General features: G+C 54.5%; 1 protein-coding gene across 4 annotated transcripts in view; it reads right to left on the reverse strand.

The window, feature by feature from the left end:
- Positions 1-7,367: 7,367 nt before the first annotated feature.
- The window catches only part of BABAM2 (BRISC and BRCA1 A complex member 2), a 443,349-nt gene continuing 437,223 nt past the window's right edge, over positions 7,368-13,493 (reverse strand). For all 4 annotated transcript variants that reach the window (XM_027113518.1, XM_027113517.1, XM_027113519.1 and 1 more), the window contains one exon: positions 7,368-7,747. In XM_027113518.1, coding sequence (XP_026969319.1) covers positions 7,684-7,747 — 64 coding nt within the window. In that variant the 3' untranslated portion in view covers positions 7,368-7,683. The remainder of the gene's footprint in view (positions 7,748-13,493) is intronic.

Consider the following 13,493-nt stretch of genomic DNA (forward strand, 5'->3'; position numbering starts at 1 on the left):
CTCCCGCCTCTGGGCACATAGAAAGTGCTCAGTAAACAAGTGTGGAGCAGATGGAGGGCTGCCTGGCTGGGCACCGATTTCTGTTCTAATTTACATTTGTTTATCCTAACCTGTCAGGCTGGGCTCAACTGTCTCCTCCTTGAACTCAGCCCATCTTTGGGCTCCAGGATGGCCCTGGCACCTCTTCCTACAGCCTCTGCAGGCCTGCCCACCCTTCCTTGGGTGTGGGACTCTCCTCAAGGTTTCTGGATGACGCTGCCCTCTCCAGACCTGGAAACCTGCTTCTCACTCTCGGGGTGCCCTGTCGAGACCAGGGAGGCTCACATGTGAACGAGTGGGGGACGGGGTGCTGGAGAGGGAGCTGTGATGGTTACACTGGGAGCTCCTCCTGTTTCTCCAGTTAGCCTGTGGGCCTGGCCCAGGCAGACCAGGCTTTCTAACAGGGGTTCCAAAAGGCAGGAAAGGGGTTAGTCATCGACAGTCAAGATTTTAAGGAAGGCTAATGTTTATTGCATGCTTACCAGCAAGAAGGAACCCCAGCTAGTAAAGGGTTCTAGTTTTGACTGGAAACATGCCCACTCAGTGAGGTAACTTGCAGTCTGCGGCGCTCACCGGAATGTAAGCAAGTATGTATGTAAGTCCTTGGTTTCAAAGGGGAAATAAATGATTACTTAAGAAATGCAGTTTAATAAGCAAAACGTTTGAAACAAGGGGGTCTTAGGAGCTTGATGGAAGCGACGAGTTGGGGACCTCAGGTCAAGCTGCCCACTCAGCACAGGCTCACTGAGGACCCCGGGAGGGGGGAGGGGCCGTGGGCCTGCTGGGGCTGGTGGAGGAGGGACAGCTGGCAGCAGGGGTGTCGCAGATGCTCTAGGAGGGAGTAGCATCTACGGGACTGGAAGCCAGGGGCAGAAAAGGGTTCTTTTTCTTTTTTGGTCAGGTGAAGCTTAAGGGTAGGGATATGAAAGGAAAGGAAGCAGTAAAAAGAAGGCAAGGGGCAGCCTGCATCAGACATAAAAGGCACTAGCATCAAAGACACCTCGCGGGGCTTCCCTGGTGGCGCAGTGGTTGGGAGCCCGCCTGCCGATGCAGGGGACAGGGGTTCGTGACCCGGTCCGGGAAGGTCCCACATGCCGCGGAGCGGCTGGGCCCGTGAGCCATGGCCGCTGAGCCTGCGCGTCCGGAGCCTGTGCTCCGCAACGGGAGAGGCCACAGCAGTGAGAGGCCCGCGTACCGCAAAAAACAAACAAACAAAAGGACAGCCTTGCCTGAGCACTTACTCTGCCAGCGCTGGTCTAAGCACCTCGCACGTCCGGATTCACTGAGTCCTCTGCCAGGCCCGGGACGCAGGTAGTTGCCCCATTTGCTTGCGGGGTAGGAAACTGAGGTCAAGCGGCTTGCTCAACTTCACGCCTCCAGTAAGTGGTGGAGGCGGGACTTGACCCAGGCCAGCTGGCTCCAGAGCCCGCGGGGCCTCAGCTCCTGATAAGCCAATTAGCCCAGGGCTCGGTTTCATCCACGCGAGGCTCCGGCCTGGAGAGAGTTCTGGAAGGGGTTGCTCCCCGGTGGCTGCCGGCGGCTGCTCAGCCAGCAGCTGGAGTGGGCGAGCGTGCGGGCCACCAGTCCTGGGAGGCTGGGGTGACAGCAGGCGAGGCAAGGGGGTGCCCCAGAGGGCAGCCTGGGTCTCAGTGAGGGCGGAAAGCGGGGAGAGGGCTGGACTGGGCGACCCGCCGGCCAATGCAGGCTGAGAGCTGTGGTGCGGAGTTGCGGTGAGGCGTCCTCCCCCAACCTGTGCCTGCGCTGAGTCCCGGGAGCGGGCACCGGGGCAGGCTAAGCAGTATCAGGTCATCTATAAAGACCCCCCGTGTGCGTGTGTGGGTGCTTCGAGGTGGAATGCGTCTCCCCTCAGGGCAAGCTGGCCGTGTCAGTGACCCCTGCCCCAGAGCTCGTGTCCCCAGGCATGACACCAGCCTCCATTCAGCTGGGCTATAACATGAACCCAAGGTAAACCCCCCTGCACGAACCTACTCCACCTTACACACCCGAATGACTCGAAATCCCTTCAAAATTTCCCCTGGGGAGGTGGACGACATTGCCTTCCTCACATGATTTTGTACTTCTCAGGAACTGCCATCAGAGCCCTGAGGCCTCCCTTTGGCTCTCTCTGCAGCGGTGGCCTGTCCTAGTTCTCTGAAGGGTCAGAGGACCAAGAAGGGAATGGATGCAAAGGACCCGGAACAGGGCCTGGAATATCACTCAGGTGCTCAAGAGGGCGGCCGTCACTATTAACACCCACCCACCACCTAATTTCTAGGGGCGCCTGGTACCCTCCTAGCTTCTACTCTTTCGGCACCTGCCCACACAGCCACAGGTCTCCGGGAGCTGGGAGTCCCATTCTGTGGCAGAAATGTGATCACGGAGTCGAAAGGGATGAATTTTTATGAGTGGCTCCGAAACCGGCTCAAAGGGCAGATTCCAAAGAGGACCTGGAATGAGGAGGCTTCTGTAGAGGGACTCTGCTCTCTGGGGGCTTCAAAGAAGGGGACGGTGGGCCCTGCTTTGGAGGAGCAAGTGTCTGTCCCACGCTATCTGGCTCATTCCAAGATGGTACCAAGGCAGCTGGCCCAGAGCAGGGAGGGCCATGCTGGTCATTCCTGGGTTGCTTGTGGGGCTACTTTTCCTGCCATCATTAGTCATAATTTATCATGACCCCAAGCATGACCTTGCAGGCTTGTTAAGTGTGGCTCTGTGAAGGGGATCAGAAAATGAAGGAGCCAACGTGGGAACCCTGGAGAAAGAAAACATGAGTTACGTTAGGAAATAACCTTTGGAGTTACTGCATATTTAACCTGGAGTCAGTCGTGGATCCTGCTGTCTTTGGTAATACCTTCCTTTGGTAATTTTCCCTAATGATCAGAACAACTACTTTTGTCTTGTTTTTCCCAGACGTTAGGCCATTATTTCAACCAAGCGTGTGTGGACTTTAACCTGAGAATATGGCACTAGCTTTGAAGTCAGATTTTTTTTAAAACCGTGGGCTGGCCCTGGCTCGACCATCTGAAAATCAACTGGTATTTATGTATATTTAGACAGCCACATAGCTAGACCTATCCGCATCTACAAAGACTGCTTCAAAGTATCTTAGCTGGGGACACAGACACACAGAACTGCTGTGTGAAGCCTGGCCTTGGAACCGGCATCCGACCTTGGCCAGTCCCAACCACCCCAAGCCTCTCTCCTCCTGGGGAAAATAGCAAAAACAAGTATATGAATGTCTTATACAGGGCTCTGTATATAGTAGATGCTCAATAAATATCTCTTTATTTGGAGAAGCTGGGAAAAGGAAGTAGAAAGAAACAGAGAGACCTGAGTTCACTTCCTTTGTGTAATAAGGAAGGGGATGGAAAGGGAGAGATAGAGGGAAAGTAGATATGATGGATGAATAAGGAAATATACCCATTCCCTGTCCGTGGGTAAGTTATTTAACTTCTTTGAGGCTTAGTTTCTTTATCTATAAGATGGGGATAATAACGCCTACCTCACTTAGCTGTTAGGAGGATTAGAAAAGTAGCTAGTATGGAATGTCACTCATAGCTCACTAAGGGCGGGGATCACCGTTACCACCACTCAGTACCCTGCGTCTATCACATGTCTGGTCTACTGTCCTTTTACTCTCCTAGCAGTGCTGTGAGCACCAAAGATGCATAAACATAAAGGTGATGTTTCTTCTCTTGTTTTCATTTTAAAAAGCACCAATGAATTAATCACGATGCCATTAACAGAACTCGATGTCACGTTACCATTAGATACTGTTAACATTCGCGTTAAGAACCGTGGCACAGGCCGGTCCCCACGAACTGGGGCAGGTTCTGGGCTTGTTCTATTTATAGGCCCAAGCAAGAGGCAAACCGAATGTGGTCATTTCTCTGGCTAGGCTGTGACTCCAAAACAAGGGTCTGTAGCTGTCAGGAACTGAAACTGAGTCAGAAGCGAAAGTGGCTTGTGCGGCTCTAGATTTTCCTGCCCATGGGGAGGCGGGAGGCCAGACAAAGAAGCAGGTCACTGTGAGAGGCTGAGGACCTGCCGGGAGTTCAAGCAAGACGAGCGAGGGGCAGAGGTGGAGGGAACGCTCACGGATGCACCTAACCCCTCGCTCGTTAAAATCAAGATGACGTCATTTTGTTTTCCTAGTCACACAGACAGGGTCACTCTTCCAAAGGGGGCATATTCATTGGCAGGACTTTTTAACAGGGGCATTCTGCCTTTTTAGGAAGAGGCCAAAGTCCACATCAGAAAATCCTTTTTCTGGTCTGCAATAGTAACAGCCACTGTTTAGCAAACGTTTCTATGCGCCAAGCTCTGTGCTTTATATACTTTTCTTATTTAATTCTCACAACCCTGGGAGGCAGATGGTATTTATTCCCATTTTACAGATGAGGAAAACAAAACTCAGTAAAGAGATTAAGTAAAGATCCACACTGGAGCCCGCTCACCCCAACAGAGGCTCCCACCACTCGACGCTCCCTACTCTTCCCAAGCCTGCGTCCAGTGACCTCATGTTGGGAGCTTGGAATTGGTCATGGTGGAAGCATTTACACCATGGAAATCGGCAAACAACACAAACCAGCCCCCTCCTTTTATTTCTCTTCTTTTTTAAACTGCTGAAGAACTGCTCATTAAATATTTACCAGCCACTAAGTGGGCAGAACCAGGATTCAAACACAAGTCTCTCTCCTCCTCAAGCCCACCCTCTTTCCAGTTCATCCCCAGGAGAAAACGAGCTCTCTCTCTCTCTCTCTAACAAAGCACCATCTCCCTATTGTCAGTGGGTCCTCAGGAAACCGAGAGGCTGGGAGAAGGCTGAACACTGGCTGCCCCGGTCTCTTATGCCTCCTCCCCGGCCCCCCAGGAGATGCAGCCATTAGTAGTAAACACTCAGAACATCTGAGTCCTTTTCCTTGTCTGTGCTGAGCTAAAGATTCAACTGAAATTACAAGGGCCGAGTACGCTGGAGACAGGATTTACAAGGTAATAATAATGTGCTGTCGTATATGGCACTTTTGATCTTCAAAGCATTTTATAGCCATTTACTAATTAGTCCTGGGCTGCACTCTGTGCGTGGGTGCAATGCTCAGCGATGGGCTGAACTAGCAAGAAGTGTTTAAAAAATACACAGGCGACTGTCGCCCGTTTCCAAGTGCCGCTTGCTTCCGCTGCTGTTGTGGGTAGAGATAAAAATCTCAAAAACACTGGTTCTGAGTCCCTGGCATTTGAAATATGAAGTGGCTATTGTCACCTTCTGTTCTTTGGCTCCGCATAAGAAAATGAGCCCAAATCGTCCCCCTGTGCGAAGGGGGCTGAAAGTCTTTTTAAAAATCATATCATCTCCATGCTCACAAACCTACACATAGTACATCATCCTTCGCTGGGGAAGAAAGAAGTCTCCGTTTGTTTACTAGAGTCACGGACGAACGTGAGAAGCGGTACTGGATCTGGAGCTGGGAGCCCGGGCTGAGTCCTGACTCTGGCACTGACTGGCTGGTGATCATGGGTAACTCACTTAACCTCTCTGATCTTGCTTCCTCATCTGTGGAACAGGGGTGGCCTTCCTCACTTGCTTACTTCACAGGTCTGCTGCAGAGATGTGCTGAGATAAAGTGCAGGACAGCACTTCTGGTTGGACTGGGCCTGCTTCCCAGACGTGCGGGCTACCGTTGACAATCTGCCCAGCCTGAGCCATCTGGACCCCAAGAGACTGGCAGGGGCAGGAGGGCCACTCCCAGGTCACACTGCCCAATACTGGCCGCTGTCACTGAGGACTGGCGATTTGAAATGCCAGGGGTCCAGGCCACGTGACCTCACCCCACCCCACAGCTGCCAACCACCCCTGGCTAGAATTGGAGCTGGAAACCCTTACTGGGGTAGGCAGCTGGCCAGGGTCAGAAGAGACTCCAGCATGGTTGTGACCACGTGCTCAACAGAATCACCTGGGGAGTTTTATCAAAATCTGGACGCCCAAGCCCCAGCTAATGAGATATGATTCAGCGGGCCTGCAGCGGGACCCTGAGAAGCAGCTTTTTAGAAAGCTCGCCGCGTGGTTCTGACTACACGGAGAAGTGACTTACTCAGGGTCACACCGCCGGCTGATGGCAAAGCTACGGCGCCGACGCACGACTCTGGACTGCTCTCTGTCATGGGAATTCCCAAGGTTTCAAGGCAAAGTACTCAGGTGGTGAAAGATCCCAGAGTTGGGCAGCCCTTCGGCTGGAAGCCAAGCTGGGAGGTCTGTTCTACTTGTTCTCTCACCTCCTGAGAACATCCCTGGGTGCTGGAGAATACAGGATGGAGAGGTTCCCTCACTGGCCCCCAAAAGGGCCCCGAGCTGGCTCGCTTTCAGGCTGACGCGGTGAAACTGAGCTCCACCAACCACAAGAGGAGCTGAGGGAAGAGTGAGAGGCTGGGTTCCACCTGTGCTGGCCCTACAGCGGGAGAGAGGCAGGTGGGCTGAAGTAAGAGCACAGGCCACTCAGCCTGCTGGTTTCTCTCGCCTCCGTGCCGAGGTCCCACTTCCCTGTGTCGAAAGCCCTCAGGGTGGGACGCCGCTAAGCTAAACTAGACCTTGTCAAGCGGGCAAGTTGGCTGTGGCCAGCCTGGGTGTAAGTTGAGGGAAGTCGTGGGACGGCTCACGACTCCCAGGTTTGCCCTAATTTGCTGGGAGAGTTTCTTTAGCTTGTGGGCCTTAGTTCTCGCCTCTGACGCTGAAGGGAGCAGCGGGGGAGAGGGGCTGGGCGTGGAAACACGGTGGCTTCTCTTCTGAAACCCCGCCTGGGCCTGATAATCCATACACTTAGGGACGATGGAGCTTGCGTGGGGCACCTTCCCCCGCTCCGTTCCCGGACGGCTGCGGAGCTGGCAGGCCTGAGCGCAGGGGCCACCCATGGGACCCAACCTGTGTCTCCCAGGTATAATTCGCACAGTGCTTCGTCAGCCCAAACAACTCTCCCATCAGCCTCGGGAGGAGGGATGGAGAGAGGGATGGGTTCCTTGATGCATTCAGCAACCTTCAGCGACTGCCTCCTGGGTCAGGATGGGCTTTGTACACGGCACACACACGGGGGCCTGGAGATGGGTGGGGGAGCGGCGTTTGACGCTAGCTCCCAATTGTTCCCGAGCGCTGGCCTAGGGCCCAGCTGGGTAGGTGGCTGAAACCTTGCCAGTTGGTCAGACTCATTCGGGCAGCACCTTTCCAGTGAGGGACTGTCCAAATGGGAAAGGTTGGGTGTGAAACACACACGCACAAGGCGCTAGTTCCAGGGGGAAAGGAAAAAGCTATCTGAAAACTTAAAAGAGGTCTCAGAGACAAAGGCTTTGGAATCAGGGTGTGTGCATTTATGATGTCTTACGTTCCCTGGAAAAGTAACAGCATCCTGATTTGTGACTTTATTTCTTCCAACTAAGAAGTATACTGAAGGAAACAAAGAGGGGGCAACCAGAGGTGGGGGGCTCTGGGACCCAGGTGCCCGCCAGCCAGCTCAAGTGTGGGTTCCAGTCGGGGCGCAAAGCTGCTGTGTGAGTGAAATGCTGCCGTGAAGACATTCCAATGGCTTCCAGGAAGCGGCCATATGTGCTGACACGCATGTGGACAGAGCAGCCTGGCTGGCCACCTCTCAAGACTGGTGTTTCCTAGAGCTTTCCATTGGCAAACGCTGCCTCCTGGAACTGAGGGACAAAGGTTTTGAAATAAGCCCTGGTGGGAAAGGGGGAGAAAAAAAATTGTGGTTAGCACAAACATCTTGAAAAAAAAAAAAAAGTGCAACTCAGAGCTTTCAACCTAACTCGGAACAGTTGTTATTTATTGTTCATGCATCTTGGATTGGATTTTCCTTCCCTGCTGATGCAAAGCCCTCTGGATTTTTCCAAGGGAGGTCCATACAGTTCACTACCGTGCTATCTCTCAGGGATATTTAAAGGGCCTGTACCCGGACCTTCCTGGCTGCCAGTTCCTATTAGACATCAGGACTCGGGTTCCGTCTGCCCTGCCCCAGGTCAAAGCCAAGGGTCCAAGCTACGAGCCAGAGAGTGACCAAGCCAACCGCCCGGTCGCTTTCGTGATCTGAAATAGCAGCAAGGTTGCACTTTTACTCAGGTGGATCTGACTTCACACAGACAGAGAGGGTCTAATAAGAGGGATTTCTAAGTGATCCACGGCCTCCATTCGTTGGCAGATGTATTTGTAGTTCGATCTACTGGCAAGAAAGCCAGGCTGGGTGTCAGGAGAACGTTCCCTGGTCAGCCACAGACGAGTGACAGGGTCTGGGGCAGACCGTTAGGCTTTTCCGCAACCAGGTTCGAATCTGGAGAAGCAGGCTCTCTGTCAAACGGCAGGAGAGGGGCACATGCCACACTGACCGTGCCAGGCACTGCCTTGGGTGCCAAGGGTTGTGAGATGACCCAGATGTGTCACCTATCATGCAGGTGATCTCAGTTTAGAGAAGGAGCAGACACACGAGAGATACCAACTGCGGTGGTGAGGGCATTTACGGCAATGCCATGAGGCACCAGCCTCGGGCAACCAGTGAAGAAGGTGGTGAAGTAGCCATTCTACAGGTGTTCGAGGCAAAAGACACAGCAGGAGCAGAGGCCTGGGGGCATGGGAGGGATTGGCAGGAGCTGGGAACTAAACACTCTTCCGGTGAGGTAGAAAGCAGAGGGAGAGGAAGCCGCAGAGGTTGCGGTGGGCACCGCGTGTGCCTGCCAGGCTTCCCTCCCGCACCCCTGATGCCCGTGAGATCAGAGCAGTCACACCGGACTTATCCAGAAGTGGCTCACCTGGACCTGTGACTTGAGCTAGGAAGGGCCACCAAGACACCTGTCACCATCAGTACCACAAAGGCCTCGGTACCTCACCCACGTCTATGTTATTTAGGACATGGTTCTCATAAGCTCGGCGCTCCAGGCTCCCAGGAGGTCAGAAGCCCCACATTAGGAGTCGGGGAGCTAACTTAAAGGCAGAGGGCAGACCTGCTGAAGCTGCGAGAGGCAACAAGGTGAAACCCGTCTGTGAGAAGAGAGCAGAGGACTGCTCAGCAGTCATGAAACTCAAAAGGGTGGTTCATTGTCGGCGGTTCAGCGTCACATGGGTGGTTCAGCGTCGGGCGAAGAGCCCCACACAACTCAGCAGCCCCGGGGTCGCCACTAAGTCGCCGCTAAGAGCAGCCATTGATGACACCTGCCTGATCCCCTCTCCTAATGCCAAGTCACCGGAAACCCTCTTTCAAATTTCCGTGCTTTGCTGAAGTTTTTCAGTCCCAGTCTCTGCAGCCTCTCTGCCACATTCATGCGTGGGCCCCCGTGTCTGGAAGCTCTCTGTCCCTGGGACATTACACATCTAGACCCGCTCCGTCCCTCTTCCTCTCCCTCCCGCCTTCCCCACTCCCATAGAAATCGAGTTGGCTACTCTTCCTGTCCTGCTCGCCACTCCCCTCGCGTCCTCTCAGGCTCGAAACACCCTCAGCAGAGAATCTGCCCCTCCCCCCACCCCAAATCTGGGTCTCCAGCCCTTATTTATCTCCCAAACTTCCAGGCCCACATTTCCAACCACCTCCAGGACATTGTGACCTGGGCGTCTCTCTATAACTCAAGCCAGTGTGTTCCAAATGTACTTTTTCATCAACATTACTCATTTGAAAGTGCTTCGGCCCCCTGGTACTTCTGTAACAGAACCCTCAGTTTCCACTTCTCCCTAAACCCCTGCGGTGAAGTCATCCTGAAGTTTCTTCCTCTTCCTCCCCTGTGTCCCAACACCTGGGCTCCCTCTCTTGTTACCTTTCACAAAACTGCTGTTTCTCCCCGGGACAAAAGGCTTACTTTGCGGGCTTCCCTGGTGGCACAGTGGTTGAGAGTCCGCCTGCTGATGCAGGGGACACGGGTTCGTGCCCCGGTCCGGGAAGATCCCACATGCCGCGGAGCGGCTGGGCCCGTGAGCCATGGCCGCTGAGCCTGCGTGTCCGGAGCCTGTGCTCCGCAACGGGAGAGGCCACAACAGTGAGAGGCCCGCGTACCACAAAAAAAAAAAAAAAAAAAGGCTTACTTTGCTTTTCTGTTGCAACTAAATCAATCCTCTTTGAATGTGGGTCTCTGTCACTACCCCAACCGAGACCCTTCACCTGCCCAAACTCGCAGCCTGGCATGCCATGATTTTTACTATTTGCACTTTTCCTCGGTTACATTTTTGGGATCGTGCCTCCCCCGACCTTTGAGAAGCTAAGAAAGCTAAGGATGCTCTCCCAGAAAAACTGCAGGTAAGTCTCCTCACTGTGATGTCACATGCAGTCGGGGGACGCCGCAAGCCCCTTGAAGCCCACGCATGGTCCAGGATGCCGGCCCGCACTCCCGTCCCCTCCAGTGTGGCCACCTGCTCTTCCTCACACGTGCCATTTCCACCTCGGGGCTTTAGTCACGCTCAGGCCAAACGCCCTTGCCCCCATCAAGGCTTCCCTGGTCACCAGAAGGTCCTCTCCCTGCTTGCAGACGCTCTCTGTGCTTCTGCTGGGGCACGTGTCATGTGTGCACACGGCTTGCTGGCCGGGCTGCCCTGCCAGACCTGGAAAGCAGGGGCCATGTCCCCTTCTCTGTGACCCCACAGGCCTGCCCATACAGAGGGCCCAGTGTAGACTTCATGGCTGTAATTAAGGTCACTACCGACGGCCACCAGGTTTGCAAGAGCAGTTAAAGCACGTCCCTTGCACGCTGTCGAGGAAAGTGAGAGACAGCAACCCCGCAATGCAGGCGAATGCAACGTTCAGCTTCTGAGGAAGAAAACTATAAACTGTCGTCCATTCTCAAACTTCAACCTATGCCGACGGTTAGTGAGAAGGATAAACACCTTCCTCCATCTGCATCCTGACCCAGACAGACCACCACCTTCTCTGAGACTTAGGACCTCAAACCCCTTGCCCACGATCGTCCTTATGGGAAGGGGGACTGTGTTGAGGCAGAAGGGGCCCCCGACCTAGGGTGAGGCTGGCCGGGCGAGAGAAGCCCTGAGCTTTGTTTCCCCACAGTGAGGAGGGGCAACAAGCCCACCCTGATGCGACGCTCACACACAAGACGTGCGGGAAGGAACCTTGTCAACTGGCTGCCGCCACTCGGACGTGAGGGCCGTTCGTTCCTTCCCCGTGTTTCACCTGCTGCTATTTCCCCAGCGGTATCTGTGTTTGCTGGAGGGGAGCCTGGCGGCCCTTCTGCAGAGGGTCAGATGTTGACAGGCCGCTGCCCGTCTCCGCTGCATCTGCGTAACTGCCTGAAGGACACTGTGGAGTGTGACGTACCCCAGCACCACTGGGCAGGGTGGCGTCCCTGTCCCAAGTCACAGGGGAGGACACCAGGGGCACAGGCTGTTGGCTCCAAGATAGGTGCCCAATGAGGGAGCGGTGCTGGCTGCTGCTGGAACGGGCCCTGGGCACGGGGGCAGGGGCATCTCTCCCCCGCTCTCCCTCCTCAGGCCCGGCCTCACACTGGGCAAATCTCATCAGCTCAGTTTTTCCTTGGAAACTTCTGGGGGAGGGGCCACACCAGTGCAAGCTCCTTAGACCGAAAGGTCTTGGCGAGAGGGAGCAAGCTTTGCAGCAAGCTCTCTCCTTCTTCAGAAAGTTCTGAAGTTTCCTGTTGTGTCCTGGGCTTTCCCTGCCAGGGCAAAGGGTGTGACGCCCAGGGGAAGCAGTGCGGAAAAGGGCTATTTAAAGGCATGATGCCACCAGCTGTTGTCGTGAGTGCTTCTCAACGCGGATCCTCACCAAGTCAGCTCACGGAGGCGAGGAGGAAGGGGAGAGTGACAACTGGCTCCCACCCATTTATAGGTTTTCTTTTGAAGTGCTGTTTTCATTTGTTTCAGTTTTTAATCAGAGAAGATGGAGAGCTGCCCAGAGTATATTGCCTGCCAATGGCACTAGTTGTCTGTCACCTTTTAAAAAACGCTTTCACCCAAAGACGAAGTGTATGGTAAGCTTTAAAAGTCTAAGCGTGTTACAGGGGGGTGGGGGGAAGGTCTTCTCACGTCCCCCCTTAACTGGCCAAAAGGGCCCTCAGGGAGGGAGGCCTTGAGTCAGTCAAGCTCCTCATTCTACTCCCACTGGAAGAGACATTATCTTTAGACCAAATTCGAGCTAAACATGCCTTAGGACAGCACAAGGCTCTGACCCTCTTCACTGAGCTCAGTCCCTCTGCCCTGGGTTTTATTTAGTTTTTCGGCTGCGCTGTGTGGCATGCAGGACCTTAGTTCCCCGACCAGGGATTGAACCCGTGCCCCCTGCTCTGGGAGCACAGAGTCTTAACCACTTGACCGCCAGGGAAGTCCCTTCACTCTGGGTTTTATAAGATCACAACTCCATCCAATCCCAGAGTCGCAGGCTAGCAGAATAAAACTTAAAGAACTGACCCCAGACTGAGGCCAGGTAGGTTGTCCATGAGTTGGAAGCAGGACTGGCTCCTGGCCTCAGCTCACAGGCGCAGCAGGGGTGGAGCAGACAGACCCCTGAGGCCAGGAATCAGGGCGCTGGGCTGCTCAGCAGGTCTACTCTTCTGGGCCTTGGGTCCAGGAGCAAGTCTCTTCCCTTCTCTGGGCGCCAGTCCCTCATCTTCAAAGCAGGGAGCTGTGCCTGATGATCCAAGGCCTTGCAGGCTGGAGGCTGTGAAGGGCAGGCAGTGTGGGCTCAAGGCCTGGCCCTGCCCTTTACTGGCTGTACCACCTGGGCAAGTGACTCACCGGTTTAGCTTTAATTTCTTCAACTCTAAGAGGTGAGCCACGACGCCTACCTTAAAGTATAGTCCTCACGAGGATTAAATGAGATGTTCCATGTAAGCACTTGGCCTGGTACCTGGCAAACTAGTTGATCAATAGGTGGCAACTGTTACCGTGGGGACCCAGCTGGGTCTGAGGGGGAGAGGCGGACAGCCAGGGCACTTGTGGCTGCAGAAGAGAAAACCCCTGTGTGGACGGAGAGGTCCTATGGTCCTTGCTCCCGGTTCATCCTTTCCCCTGGGCCTTCTTGGGTCATTTCTGACATATCGTATTGAGCTGGTAGCTGGAGGCACAGAGGTGGTCAGTCTCAGGATCGGACACCCAGCCAAAGTCGTTGGGACACTGCGCACCTCTTGCAATGCAGCCCGGAGCTGCTGGAGACGTGCTCGTGGTGCGAGCGGGAGGCACCCGCGCCCCGGCCGGCTTCTGCTTGAGCTGCTGCGTGTGCTCCCGTGCGTGGCTCTGGTCAAAAGCTTGGTCGGGGGGAGGTCGCAGCCGTGGACTAGATGGATGTTCAAGAATCATGTGGCTCTGACTACCCCAGATGGGGGTATTGAAGTGGGCCCAGTCCTCAGACAGACCTTTTTCTGTCCAGGTCAAGAAGTATTATAAAGGAGAGGCGGTGGGGTAAGTGAAAAGGGCACTGAGCCATGAGGCAGAAGACATGGGCTCTAGTCCAGGCCCTGGCTCGCTG

Source organism: Aethalodelphis obliquidens, unplaced genomic scaffold (assembly GCF_003676395.1).
Source record: "Aethalodelphis obliquidens isolate GAN/ISIS:26980383/991018 unplaced genomic scaffold, ASM367639v1 scaffold12, whole genome shotgun sequence".
Classification (NCBI taxonomy): Eukaryota; Metazoa; Chordata; class Mammalia; order Artiodactyla; family Delphinidae; genus Aethalodelphis; species Aethalodelphis obliquidens.